General features: G+C 49.4%; 1 protein-coding gene across 1 annotated transcript in view; it reads right to left on the reverse strand.

The window, feature by feature from the left end:
* Positions 1 to 113: 113 nt before the first annotated feature.
* Positions 114 to 13,577, reverse strand: part of Fer1l5 (fer-1 like family member 5) — a 76,788-nt gene continuing 63,324 nt past the window's right edge. Inside the window, exons 32-53 of the mRNA XM_017799376.2 lie at positions 13,118 to 13,299; positions 12,743 to 12,904; positions 12,320 to 12,424; positions 10,762 to 10,908; positions 10,523 to 10,685; positions 10,347 to 10,372; positions 8,008 to 8,055; positions 7,798 to 7,902; positions 7,186 to 7,305; positions 6,610 to 6,771; positions 6,315 to 6,406; positions 5,760 to 5,930; positions 5,406 to 5,554; positions 5,005 to 5,144; positions 3,584 to 3,672; positions 3,236 to 3,331; positions 2,942 to 3,083; positions 2,634 to 2,733; positions 2,366 to 2,556; positions 2,075 to 2,184; positions 1,691 to 1,838; positions 114 to 1,583 (exon numbers count right to left, since the gene is read on the reverse strand). Coding sequence (XP_017654865.1) covers positions 1,359 to 1,583; positions 1,691 to 1,838; positions 2,075 to 2,184; positions 2,366 to 2,556; positions 2,634 to 2,733; positions 2,942 to 3,083; positions 3,236 to 3,331; positions 3,584 to 3,672; positions 5,005 to 5,144; positions 5,406 to 5,554; positions 5,760 to 5,930; positions 6,315 to 6,406; positions 6,610 to 6,771; positions 7,186 to 7,305; positions 7,798 to 7,902; positions 8,008 to 8,055; positions 10,347 to 10,372; positions 10,523 to 10,685; positions 10,762 to 10,908; positions 12,320 to 12,424; positions 12,743 to 12,904; positions 13,118 to 13,299 — 2,873 coding nt within the window. The 3' untranslated portion in view covers positions 114 to 1,358. The remainder of the gene's footprint in view (positions 1,584 to 1,690; positions 1,839 to 2,074; positions 2,185 to 2,365; positions 2,557 to 2,633; positions 2,734 to 2,941; positions 3,084 to 3,235; positions 3,332 to 3,583; positions 3,673 to 5,004; positions 5,145 to 5,405; positions 5,555 to 5,759; positions 5,931 to 6,314; positions 6,407 to 6,609; positions 6,772 to 7,185; positions 7,306 to 7,797; positions 7,903 to 8,007; positions 8,056 to 10,346; positions 10,373 to 10,522; positions 10,686 to 10,761; positions 10,909 to 12,319; positions 12,425 to 12,742; positions 12,905 to 13,117; positions 13,300 to 13,577) is intronic.

Here is a 13,577-nt window from a genome sequence, read left to right on the forward strand (position 1 = left end):
GTGTCTCATTGTTATTACACTGCCTTATCCAACAAAAGTCATGTGCTGCTCACCTGTCTGCCCAGTGATTAAACTGATTACAGGCCAGTCTCTCTGGAGGGACCGAAAGTGAGCTCTCCTTTGGCCTTTGTAGTCTGAGGAAAATTCTTAGTGACTGATGGAACCAGTCATGGGCTTTTGAATTTGTACTTCTTCGAGGGTGGGCTTAGGTAGGAGGTCCTAAGCTCAGGTGTATCAACTCTTATCCTGGGTAGTTGGGAAAAGTTTCCTCCTCATCCGCCTACCCTGTTCTCCCCCCAGCCTAGGAAGAAGGGAGCAGGGGTCACCCTAGCTGCAGGTAGACATCCATCTTCTCAGGCTTCATCTTTTCCATGTGCTTAATTAAGCAGCACAGGCCGTGTTGCCCTTTTGCAGGAGAGATAGAGGTGGAGTGTGGAAAGCCACCTCTTAACACCTTTCCCATAGTAGCCAGATACCTCAAGGGAGGCAGATGACAAACTGTGACCTAGAGCTAGCCTTTAAGGTCAGAAGAACTGAAAAGAAACAGCAGTTTTGTTTTAAGCTTTAAGGAAGGTTGAATGGGCCTCTGTGGTGGAGGACCTAGGCGGACTCTTGAGATGGCCATTGTAGTGGTGGAATGGAAGGGATCTGATCATAGGGGAGGAGTGAGAGATGGAATGAGAGTCAGGTTTGTGCGATCCCTGCTCATGAGTACCTGAGGCTTTTAAAAGAAGCCAGAAGGTGGGATGTGTAGTCCCCACCCAGCCTAGGAACTAGGCTTTTCCCTTTTGAGATATGTGGTACAAGAAAACCACCTATTCACCATTGTAGGCCCTGCTCAGCTCCTGCTTTTTGTAGAAACAAATTTTTCCCATTGGTGGCGGGTTCTGGCATTGTAACCCTAGAGTATGCTGGAGAAGATGGTGCCTGGTCCATGTGTGGCTCTTATGCACATGTACATGGATGGGGCAAGAGCCATGGCCTTAGCATGTGACTCACCCAGAAGAGCCACTTCTCCAGTTACCTTTTCCTTCACTTCCTCTGATGGCAGAGCCTCCTAGCCTGGAAGAAACTGAGGACTAGAAAGGGTGCTTAAAGGTGGCGTTGTCCCTGAGTCTTCACTGAAGAGCTGGCATTTTCAGCCTCTCACATTGTCTTTAGTTCCTACCCTCAAGTCCTTCAAGTTCCAAGATAGCTTTCTTAGAAAACTTTATTTCAGTAGAAAATTATAGCTGTACCCTTGCTAGAAGTGGTTTCTTACACACACTAGTCAGAATCTGCAGAGCTTCTTGGATAGTCCTAGAAGACCCAAACAAGGATCTGGGAGGAAACCCAAGGGACAGGAAAAGCCAGGCCAATTATCCTTGTGGAGCTGGAAGCTCTGGGAAGATATCACTCAGATAATTCCTGGGTCCGTGGGTGAGTGAGGGCTTATGGGTTGTTACACGCTGTCGGTGTAAATTCTCAGAGTTAAAGATGGAAGAGTTGATTCTCTTGCCTTTGATTGAACCGATGACATTGACTATCTTAATGGGAGGATTCAGCCGAAGTTCAGGTTTAATCCAGGTCATAGCCAAGTAGTTCTAGAGAGAAGAGACAGCAGAGTTAGCCTAAAGCAACCTCGACGTAGTCTCAGAGCTGTCCTAAGAGCAGTCAGTGCCTTTTTCCCTTCTCCATGGTTAGCACTCACCGGAGCTGAATAGATAAAGTTGAACAGTATGATCCCTAAAATGAATATCAGGAAGAGGCATATGATTTTGGAGCGGTAGCGTTTGCAGATAACATAGCAGCAGTTTTTAATAGGTGACCGGAACCATATGAAAGAGGATTCATTACGTCTTCATGATGAGGTGCCCAAGAATGGAGGACAAGAACCACCTTTAGGTCAGGTTGAGTCAGAGCAAAAATCTTTTTTTAGCCCCTCAACCCCACCCCCAAGTCTTATTTCCTGACTGCAGCTGAGCCGTGTAGTAGGAAGTAACTGCCCCTGTCCACTCAGAGGGCCATCAGTCACCACCCCATACAAAGGAAGAATAAAAGCAGGCTTGGTGCCTCTGCCCCACAGGGCTCTTACAGAGGAGGATGAAGTGTAGGGTATTGGTTGGGTTCTGACTGGCCTCGCCCAGCTGGCCTGATTAAAGCTTCCTGCTCTGACAGGATCTCCAGAGTCATCTTCACTTTACCCTGGGGACACCACAGACCGGAGGGGGGGGGATGGATGGGGGGCAGTGCTTAGGTCAAGGCAAGGTTATTTCAAGACAACATTCCTACATCCACAGAGGAAAAGGAAGGCCCCCAGAAGTCTGCTGGAGCTAGTTAGGTGGTATTAGAGCCCAATTCACTAGACATCTTCCCCAGGGCCTACCGACAAACGCCACTTTTCTTTATCTTGGACCTGACAAGGCCACCATCCAGTTACAGTGTTCTTCTTAAATAAGGAGATACGCTTATGTTGGAGGTGGGGCCACTTGGAGTCAGTTTCCAGCATCCTGAGGGAGCATTGCTTGGTGCTCTGGGCCGGAAGAGGCATGTCAGATAAATCCAGCTCCAAGACCCCTGAGCCCAGAGAAAAGCCATCCATCAGCAAGAGAAGCTCCCTATCCTGTGTCACAAGCCCTATACCAGCACCTCACCTAGGAAGTCATCAGGGGAGAAGATGTCATTGTCCCAGACTTGGATGATGAGTCTGGCTGGAAATTTTGTTGATGTGGGGTCCAGGCTCCATATGTAGTCCTGGAGGACAGCAGAAGACCATGTGACTGGCCTGCCTCCTTGACATTTCCCTCATACACCTTAGCCCACTAGTCAGTAATGACAGGAAGAGGGATTCTGCCTGAGGTCAAGCTCCTAACATTCTGTCACAGCTTGCAGGTCTCTGAAAGGTTGGGGATCTCTTGGACCCTGGGGCACTTTTTCTCCTTCCCTCTTCCCCACCTGTTACCTTCTGACTTTGGACGCACATACGCTCTGCTGCCAGGTAGTCTATGGTAAAGATGAACCTCCAGTTGAAGGTGGCTTCCCCAGTCAAGGAGTGGTAGTGGATATCTGTCTTCTGCATGTCCTTCTCTAGTCCGAATAACCACCTGGGGCCAGAGTCCTTTTACCTGGGGTCCCTGCATATGGTCCCCATCCCACCAGGCACAGGTGGTAGTGGAGAGCTGTCCCCTTCAGGACTAGGAGGCCCCAGCAGAATAACAGAACTGGGAATTCAGGATCCTTCTGGAGCCTGCCTCACCCTTTGATGTAGATGTCACTCATCTTGTCTCTACTTAAAGTCTTATGCACCAGGTCCACTTGGGCAGTACTCCAGATGATGCAGCGCAGCTCATACCTGTAGCCACTGGGATCTGAGACTTTGCTGAGGAATAGCTCCCCAGTGCAGCCTTGGTGAGGGAAGAGAGACCCAGATCCTGCCCTCTTATGTTTTTGAATGTGGGGAATTCAGGGCTAGAAAGTTCCAGTAGAGATTCCTCTATTCCCAGTAGAGAATTCTTGCCACTTGGTGTTTGGGAACTGAAGTGCCCTCCTCCCTGGGGACTAAACTGAAATGCCATGACTGGGAATTGGGTTGTCACAGACTCACCGTTTAGGCTTTCTGGGGCTGATGTTGACTTGGGGGCCAGGAGGCCCCAGCATCTTGGGGAAGATATCCACCCACATCTGCACCTTTCCCTAGAGCAGGAATGGATTTACTGGTTGGGTTGCTGGCCTCTCAGTTGGGTGGCATGAAGGTCTGAGGCTGGGATGAGGCTGTATTCTCACTACCCATGGGTGGGACAGAGATTTCTGTGAGGTAGCAAGTGACCACCCGCCCCCCACCAGCTCCTTCTTTGGTTTTTGGTTGGGAAAGCAGTTGAGTGAGGGTGGTATATGCTGGCTCAAAGACCAGTTGGGTGGGTGGGTATTGAGATTTCACTTATGACTGAGGGCAGATAATGCTACTAAGCAGGTCAAGCTAGAAGGCCTGTGGATGGGGATCTGTGGTGGGGTTGGGCCTTTATGTGTTAGGCAGCATGGTAGTCCTGAGTAAGAGGAAACGGGATTGTCACTAAGGTCATTTTGTGTTGTGAGACTACAACCTAAGGATATTAAACTAATCACAGAATACAGAGGTCTTAGAGAATATGGGATAAAAATGGTGAGAAATGGGGGAAGAAAGGAAAGAGCAGCACCACCAACTTTGGAAAATAGGTAAATATGTGCTGTCTGTCAAACTACCCAACCTACTTTTATTCTTTGGAGTTTATTCTTTGATCCATTTGAGACCATTTGAGAAAGCTGGTTCAATGAGAACAGGTTTTGTTGGTTTTTTTTTTTTTAATTTAATGTGTATGTGTGTATTGCTTGCATTTAGGTAAATGTACCCATGTTGTACAATGCCTGTGGATGTCAGAAGAGGCTGTTGGATCCCCTGAGACTGGAGTTATAGACAGTTGTTAGCCGCCATGTGGGTTCTGGGATTTGAATCTGGGTCTTCTGCAAGAACAACCAGTGTTCTTAACCGCTGAGCCATCTCTCCAGCCCCCGAGGATGGTTATTTTAAAGGTTGCTCAGCAGAAGATATTTTATCTTGACTATGACCTGAGCATGAAAGATTTGGAGAATGAGTGGAGCCATTTTGGTTGTTGGAAGGTGAGGGATAATTAGAGTGCCCTTGGCTATCTCTGTCCTTTTGGGTTCCTTGCCATGGAAAAGACAGTCTACAGTTGACAGGACCAGGGTTGTAATGTCTGTACCCTCTGATCTGGGGTGCCATCTCCTCAGACCTCTGGAGAGACCAAAACAGTAGAGGCATTTACTGGTAGATACTCTTGTGCTTCTCACAGATGCTATATGGCCATTTCTTACAGTCTTCCCCGCTCTGAAGTGCTATATGATATCATTGGAACTTCTTGCTTATTAGCATGTGCAAAACAAGCTTCACTTCTGTGTGTGCACTTATGTGAGTTATTGGCCTCCTGGACCAGTCCATAGGAAGCAAGAACAACCTCTCCAGTCTCATACCTGGTCAATACCTGGCTGGCTGTTACTGTACAGTGTGCGTGTCTCCACGTGCTCAGGAACTAGCCCCTGGGTATGCAAGATGTACAATGCCAGGCGTTCCTTCTTGGGCCCCAAACCCTGAAAGGTAGGGGGTTTGGACTCTGGATTGGAGAGAGGGGATCACGAGGTCATTATCTAGACACCCTTTCCAGTCCTGCATGGGTATTGGCTATCGTTGCCTTCTACAAGGGAAAAGGTGGAAAGATGTTGTCGTTTGTTCAAGGGTGACCTCTCTCTGCCCTCCCTCCCTTCCTCTTTGCCTCTCTGGTTCCCACCCCCACCCCCGGCACTCTTTAATTCTGGAGAGCCTAAACGGTTTTCAGAGACTGGGCCTGTATTTTCTGGAAGTGTACTGAACTCACCGAAGCTTTGCAGCATGAATTTCTTCCCATTGTATAAAACAGAGTCTTCCTCCTGGTCAAACACTGGTGGAGGCAGCCCTTTCTGTTTGGCATAGTGTTCTAGGAGGTAGCTTGGGGACATCTGATCCCTCCACTTGAAGGGCCCTGACCTGTGGGGTATGTGAGAGAAGGAGATGGAGAGATGCAAGTCCTAGAGAGCACGCTGCTCTGAGCTGCAGGCGAGGGTGGTGGAAGCATGTCTGGTGAGACAGATCCAGCCCTGGTTGCCAACCCGAGTGCCCAGCCTTTCTTCAGGGAGCTGTGAGCTTACGCCTCCCCCCACCCGCCTCACTTGCTGAATATGTCCATGCTCACTGGCAGTACGATTTGGAGAGCCCACAACGGGCTCCAAAGCCAGACAGAAGTCGGTTTTCAAGGTCAATAACTGTACTTCCAATCTCATCATCAGAAGTAATTAGGTCAAAGTCGTACAGCTGAATCTGTAGATCCTTCTCCAGAGGGATTTTACAGGTGAATTCAAAAACCCTAGAAGTGAAGGATTGGAAACTGCAGGTGCTGTGAGCAGGTACTCTCCCTGCCTCATTCGTCAGCAGTGCCTGCTCCACTTCACCCCTTCATTCACAGTGAATGTGGACAGCAGAGCATGGTATAGACAACTGTCCACGAGTAACCATTCCCCCAAAGTGGCAGAAAGTAGCTTCTGATGGCTTGGGCAAGGAGACCTGAGAGCTCTTAGGGGAGGGGGTGAAGGAAGAGAAAGAGTGCTGGGTTATCCACTTGTCTTCTGCCTGTTGAGTCCTTCAGAGCCAGTGAAACATTGCTCACAGAGCTTGAAGGCCTATTGGAGCTGCCTCCCAACACAGCACAGAGGGCTGGAAGAGTGGGAATGAGTGACTGGGGGCAGCTCACATGCCAAAGATGGGATCCAGAGTGTTGGGCTGGTATGAGTCCCGGCTGCCAAGCTTCATCTGCCCCAGTTTCAGGATGACATAAGGGTCACACTGGGGGTGGGGAGGAAGATATGAGCAGAGAAAGGAAAGGAAGAGGGGAATCAGTCTTGCTTGTTCAGGGAGGGTGGAGGTGAGTATGCTGTGTGGAACCTGTGGGCAGTTGGCAGTGTATGAGCAGCTGGAGGCACTGCAGGATGCTGTGCTTTGGGCATGGGGTGGGGGACACCAGTGTTAGGCAAGGGGTACTTTTTTACCAGGCCATTGTAGTCCTGTGGCTGCAGATTGATGGCTCGTACCAAGTACACCCGCACCAAGCACATCTGAGGGAAGTCCTCATTCTGAGGCCAAACTAAGAACTGACGTGGGGGCTTGGGGGCTTCTGGATCCTCAGGAAATGGGTAAATTCGGAAGAGGCCCTGGAGGTAGAGAAGGCTTTGGCTGCCCAGTCTGGAGGTGCTTCCAGTGGAGTTCAGCAAAGATCTTCAGCAGGGACCACCATGTTTAGAGGGGGTTTGGGGCAAAAGCACTTACAGCCACTTGGTAGTCTCAGATTCTGCTGATTCCACATCTATCCCTTCAGGTTTGAACTAACTGAGGCTCTATGACTTTGAGGAATCAGCTTAGGCCAGAGCTGAATGTGAAGGTCCTGTCTCCCTCAGTCCTTGCCTTCAAAGTCTAATCTCTGCTCTTCACTCCCAGAAATGTTTCTCAATCCTGCCTTCACATCCTCACCATGAACACACAGAGCCAGGGGGGCTTTCATTAGAGTCTTTGGGGACAGATGGGCTACAAAGACACAACTAGCAAAACTAGAGTAAGTAGACATATACCTTGAACTCTCCTACCACAGGGCTGTCCACCTTGGGCTGTTCCTGATAGAGTTTGAAGGTCTGGCAGAAGTCCTGCAGGCCCTGGAAGGCTGGAACTGCCTCTAGTTCACAGTCATACACCTGTAGGGACATGTGTAGAACTTGGGCTGGGGGGCCTTTTGGGGACCACCAGCACCCAGGCCTTTTCCAAAGTATCTACCCAGTTAGTTGCCTCACTGCCTGCTTCAGGTGAGGTGGCTGGAGGAGGAATCACTGAGAGTCTTAGGAGACAATGTAGAAACTCCCCCACTTGGACTGGGGTTGTAACTATTTGAGTGCTTGTGTGGCACAATCCCCAGCACCACATAAAATTGAGCCTGGTGGCACATGCCTGCAATCCAAGTGCTCAGGAGGTATTGGCAGGAGGATCAGGAATTCAAGGTCCTTCTCACCTACATAGCAAATTGGAGGCCAGCCTGGGCTACATGAGCCCTCATTTCAAACAAAACAAAGCAAAACCAAACCAAACCGAAAGCTCTCCACCTGGTAGTTTCTGGAGAAACCAAGGCTAGGTCTGTAACCCCTCCTTGTGGGATATTTCATCCCACCCATCTTTCCCAGGACCCACCAAACCTTTAGGGTGTAGTAGTTTTTATACTTGTACTTCAGGGATTTGTTAGCATCGCCTGTGGCCCAGAATAGCTTGCTCCACCAGTCCACGTCGTGTTCATATTCATCCTGGCACAGAAGAGGCTCATGCTGGCCCTCAGGCAGGAGCAGAGGCCCCCACCTCCCTAAACTGACTGGGATTGTTCCTTGTTTCCCAGTCTGAGCCTATTTCACCTCATTTTTGCTGGACTTGAACCAGAACTTCTGGATGTACCCTAGGAACTGAAAAGTGAGGAGGTTAGAGAATAGTGGGGAAAGGGGACTGAGGTAGGGGCTCACCCTGACTCCCTCACATTTTACATAGGCCTTCAGTTCAAACAGGATTGGGGGAGGGGCTGAAAGAGGGGAATCATGCTTGTTCATGTTCATTGCCTACCAACCAGATGGGACTCAAAAAAAGATGCTCAGAAATGCAGAATCTCACATGCTACCCCAACCTGTGAGGGCAGAGTCATTTTTTTGTTTTTTAAGTCTCACTATTAAAAAAAAAAAAAAAAAAAAAAAAGAGTCTCACTATATACCAGGCTGGCTTTCAGCTTATGACCCTCTTGTCTCAGCCTACCTAGTGCTGGGACTACAGGCCTAATCACTATGCCCCGTCCAGCAAAATCAACCTTCCCTCTCTCCCTCACTTATCTTATGCTGGGTATGGAACGCAGTGCCTGTACACGCGCACTACATCACTAAGCTACATCTCCAGCCCTTGGTTTAGTTTGGTGTTTTTTTTTTTTTTTCTGTGTGTGTGTGTGTGTGTGTGTGTGTTTTGAGACAAGGTCTTGCTATATAGCCCAGACTGGCCTTGAACCTGCAATATTCCTGTCTTAACTTTCTGAGTGCTGGGATTATAGGTCTGTACCACTGTGCCTGGCAGAATGTGTTTTGAAGACATCTGGCATTAAAGTGTGATGGTGCTGTTCTAGAGCGGTAGTTCTGAACCTTCAAAACTTGAGAGACTTGAACAGAATTCTCATGATTGGCAACTCTGGTGGGATCCTTCAGTGGCCTGGGTGAGGGGAGCTGATAAGATGACTCAGTTCATAAAGTGCTTGCCCTGTGTATTAGTTACTTTCCTCATTGGTGTGACCAGATACCTGACAAGAAGCAACTTAAAGGAGGGTTTATTTTGGCTTAGAGTTTGAGAAGTTGTCCATCATGGTGAGGAAAATATGGAGGCAGGTGGGGGGGGCATATGGTCACAGTCAGGAAGCAATAATGAGTGCACATGTTCAGCTTGCTTTTTCTTTTTTCTTTTTTTAGACAGGGTCTCCCTGTAGCCCCAGCTGGCCTAGAACGCACTATGTACATCAAGCTGGCCTTGAACTCACAGAGATCCGCCTGCCTCTGCCTCCCAAGTGCTAGGATTAAAGGCATGCACCACCATGCTTGCTTTCTCCTTTGTATTCAGTCCAGGATCCTAGCCCATGGGACAGTGCCACTCACAGTCAATGTGGGTTCTCTTACCTCAATTAACCTAATCTAGATAATCCCTCACAGCCATATCCAGTTGCTAAACTAATCTAAATAATCCTTCACAGGAATGCCCAGAGTCTTGTCTCCTAGGTGACTCTAGCTCTTGTCAAATTGACAGTGAATGTTAACTATAACAGTCTTGTAAGCAAGCATAAGGACCCAAGTTCCTTCTCCTAGAGCCTATGTAAAAAGTCAGGGTGTGGTGGTGTGTATTTGTAATCCTAGTGTTGGGGAGGAAAAACAGAAGGATCCCTGGAGCTTGCTGGCCAGCCAATCTAGCCTAATTGGCAAGTTCCAGGCCAGTGAGAGACCTTGTCCAAAAAAATAAAGTGGGGTCAGGAGATATGGCTCAGTGGTTAAGAGCATGTACTGCTTTTCCAGAGGACCCAAGTTTGGTTCCAAGAACCCACATCAGATGGCTCACAACTGCCTGCAACTCCAGCACCAGGAAGATCCTGTGCCTGTAGCATCTGAGGGCACCTGAACTCATAAGCACACACAGACATACGCAAATACACATACTTAAAATAAATCTGCAATGTGGGGTGCCCACTCTTCTGTAAAATCCTACCCTATGTTCTGTTTAAAAAATATTTTTTAAAAAAATCTTTTAAAAACAAGGTGGATAGTGCCTAAGGAATGATACCTGAGGTTGATCTCTGACCTCCATATATGTACATGTACATGTACATGTACATATACATACACAAACCAATAAACAAATAATTAAAAAAGTTCAGGTGAGCTCGGTGAATGCCTATCATAGCAGCACTTGGGAGGGGAAGGCAAGAAGATCAGGTCATCCTCAACTACATAGCAAGTTCAAAGCCAGCCTGAGATACTTGAGACCTTATCTTAGAACAAACCCCTGGGGCGGGGAGATCCTCAGGTGATTTCCACATGCAGACTTGGGAACCATGGCCTTAGCCATCTCCTGTACAGTTAGGCCACCTCATGGGGATGGTTTAATGGTCACCCCTTCACAGGGACAGTGTCATTCTTGAAAATGGTGTGGGAGAAGGTGGCCTGGAGCCCTTACTCACAGTCTTGTGTTTCTTCACCGACAGCACTGTGTGGAGAGAGCACAGTCATGAATCTCAGGAGGGAAGAAGCTGAAGAGGAGGGGACACCAACCCCATAGGGGAGCCAGGGCCCCTCCCTACTCCCAAGGAGAGCTTGCTGATGAGGCCAGGAAGAGGACCAGCAGAAGGGGCCGTACTTGGCAGCTTTGGGGGCCTGTAGTTCAGAGCCCAGGGGTCACAGAAATAGGGCTGGAGGAAGTTGATGTTGGCTTGACCCACCACGATCTGCTGGCCATAGTCCTGATTGTCCACAACCTTTACCACCAAGGGCAGTGCGAAGGCCTCCTCCACAGGCATGGACTGCAACCCAAGAAAGGGGAAGCGTGAGGCCCCTCAAGAAAAGAAGACTGTCCAGCCCCTGCCCAGGGTCTCTTACCACCATGAGGAAGAAGATGGAAGTGGGGAAGTTGGGGTTGGTCTGGAAGTTGCTGATGGGTTCTGTCCTCAGGGACTTCTCTCCATATTCTACCAGGAGCTGGGGGTAGTGTACCTTGTTCATGTTCCGAAGGCCCCATGCCAGAACCTGCCAGAACCAGGAAGAAGAGCAGGACAAGTGGCAGACAGCAACTCCTGGTCAGAGGGGGATGTGCTGGCCTGGGAGTGATGCCGGGGTCAGGAATGGGGCAGTGCCACAAGCTAGCATCTGAGGCTCTTCCAAGTCTTCCTGTCCTGTGAGGGGTCATGCTAGTCCTCCAGACCTGGTTGCTGTCTGCTCTCTCTATAACCATGGCCTATATCCTCCATGTTGCCCACACTGACCTCAGGCAGATACATAGCATACTTCCTCACTGCCGGCTTGATGGCTCTAGAAGTTCTCAGACATTGAGTTCCTGAGGCTGATTGCCTCATTGCCTCTATAGCCCACAGAAGCACATGGTACCCAGATTTTTCAGAGGTTTCCACGCCATCTAGCTTATTGCTGACTTGTACCCTATGACCTATCAGTGTGATCTGGCACCCTATGATTTCTCTCTCGGCTGACAATAAACGCCTCAAGAAACATCCACATGTTTTATGAAAGTCTCCTTGGGGCTTAGTGGGGACCAGCCTCATCAACTGATCTTGGGGGAGCTACTAGTTGCTGGAGTACCTGACCGCCTTTTTCTCTTTGCTAAATTTGTGATAGGGCACAGAAGATCTAACTTGGAAACCTCCATTTGGTCTCAGGGAGGGCTGGGCTTAAATTGTGGCTTGCTCACTTAGTCTCTCTGGTCACTGTGTCTGAAATATATTGTCTCTGAATCTCAATTTCTTTCTCTGAAAATCAGTCCTTGTGCTGGTTAGTTTTGTCAAGTTGACATAAACTAAAGTCACCTGGGAAGAGGGGGAACCTCAACTGAGGAATTTTCTCCATCCACTGGCCTGGGGGCATGTCTGTGGGACATCTTCTTGATTGCTAGTTGATATGGGAGGGCCCAGGCCCACTGCAGGCAGTACTGTTCCTAGGCAGGGCTTGGGCTGTATAGGAAAAGTAGCTGAGCAAGCCAGGGAAAGCAAGCCAGAAAGTTCCTCCATGGTTTCTGCTTCAAACTTCTACATTGAGTTCCTGCCTTAGCTTCCCTCCATGATGGCCTATATACCTGTAAGCCAAATACACCCAATCCTCCCCCAAGTTGGTTTTGATTGGTGTTTTATTACAGCAATAGAGAAGCAAACTACAAAAGTCCCAGATGCACAGGAGTCAGCTCAGGGCTCAAATGTATAATGAATGCTATAGTTTCAGGTCTGCTGCCCCTGTAGAGTCCTGCAGTGAAACAATTTCCCATGCTATGTCTAATGCTCTCATTTCTCTGTCTCACATTTCTCAGAGAATGTGTTCTTAGGGTTCAGGTCTCAGGCCAAGTACTTAGGAAGGTTTCACTGCGAGCCCTAGTGTGCCCCAAGCTGCTCTGGGTGAGGCTTGTCCCTGCCCACCTCTCCCCATCTGCACACACCTCGATGGCCATCAACTTCAGTGTGGGCTGGATGTCCTTGGGCAGTGTATAGATCCCATTCTTCCAGGGGATGTTTAGGATTGGAAGTTGTGTCTCTGTTAGCTTCTAAAGGGTAGAGGAGGGAAAGCAGGAAACATGAGGCCCTGGAGGGGCCCTGCTGCCCCTAACCCCCACCAAGCATGTCTCTTAGAGGTATCAGCTATAAAGATCTCAGAACTCATGGATCAGAACTAGGGGACAATTAGGGGAGAGGTTGAGCAGGCCAATACCAATGGACCCAATGTTGTCATTCCTAGGCCTCAATACAGGTCTTTCCTAATGGAGTAAGGTGAGCCCTGGTGGTTGTGGAAAGTCGGGGGTGAGGGTGGGGCAGGGAGGGGCACCAAGCCCTGTTCTTCCCATCCAAGCCCTGTCTCCCAGTACCTCTGTCTCAAGGATCAGCTCACAGGATGCCAAGATCTCACCCTCTTCCTCCCCGAATTCTTTCACAATGGGATGCCACCTCAGGGGGGCCAAGACCCAGCCTTGGAGGTCCAGCGAGACCACTGGGGGCCACATGCTCCGTCCCCACAAGATCTCCTTTCCCTAGAGGAGAAGGGCATTTGCAGAATGTGGAGGCCAGGTCAGGAACCTAGCCTGGGATTCTGGTTTAGACAGGGGAATGATTAACATGTTTACATGACCCCTACACATCAGCCTCACAAAGAATACATGAGATACCTTGCTCTAAAATGTGTCCCCTGCCCCCAGCAAGGCCATGAAGTAGGACTTCCTCCCTCCCAGCATAACCTGCTGTACCCGAGAATCATGTTGCCACAGTTCCAGCATCACGAGCGGGGGGCTCTCTTTGGTGTCCTGGGGGTTCTCGAACAGCAGAAGGTGCTGGAAGATGAGTGTCTGGGCCCACACTGGTGCTGTAGAGTTTTGCAGGGTCTGGGTGCACAGACTGTGGTTCAAGAAGACTGCTCGAATAAAGGGCCCTAGAATGGGGAGGAAGGGGAGGGAGTCCCATCTCCAAACTGCCAAGTGAGGCTCTCCACTCCTCTGAGGCTACAGCTATTAGACCAGGTCCCAGGGAGACCCCTGTCAGGCAGTCTGCCACTTCTAGCCTTTCTAGAAGGTTGCCTCAGCAGGAGCTGCAGAACAAGTGAGCATACCCCTCAGGCCAGGCGAGCCTTTGCTTCTATGCCTGTGAATGCCATGCCCACTGTGGTTGGACGTGGCTTTCACAGAGATGGAAGATGGGGGTGCCTCTGGA

This window comes from Nannospalax galili, unplaced genomic scaffold (genome assembly GCF_000622305.1).
Source record: "Nannospalax galili isolate Female #2095 unplaced genomic scaffold, S.galili_v1.0 scaffold1311, whole genome shotgun sequence".
NCBI classification, from domain to species: Eukaryota; Metazoa; Chordata; class Mammalia; order Rodentia; family Spalacidae; genus Nannospalax; species Nannospalax galili.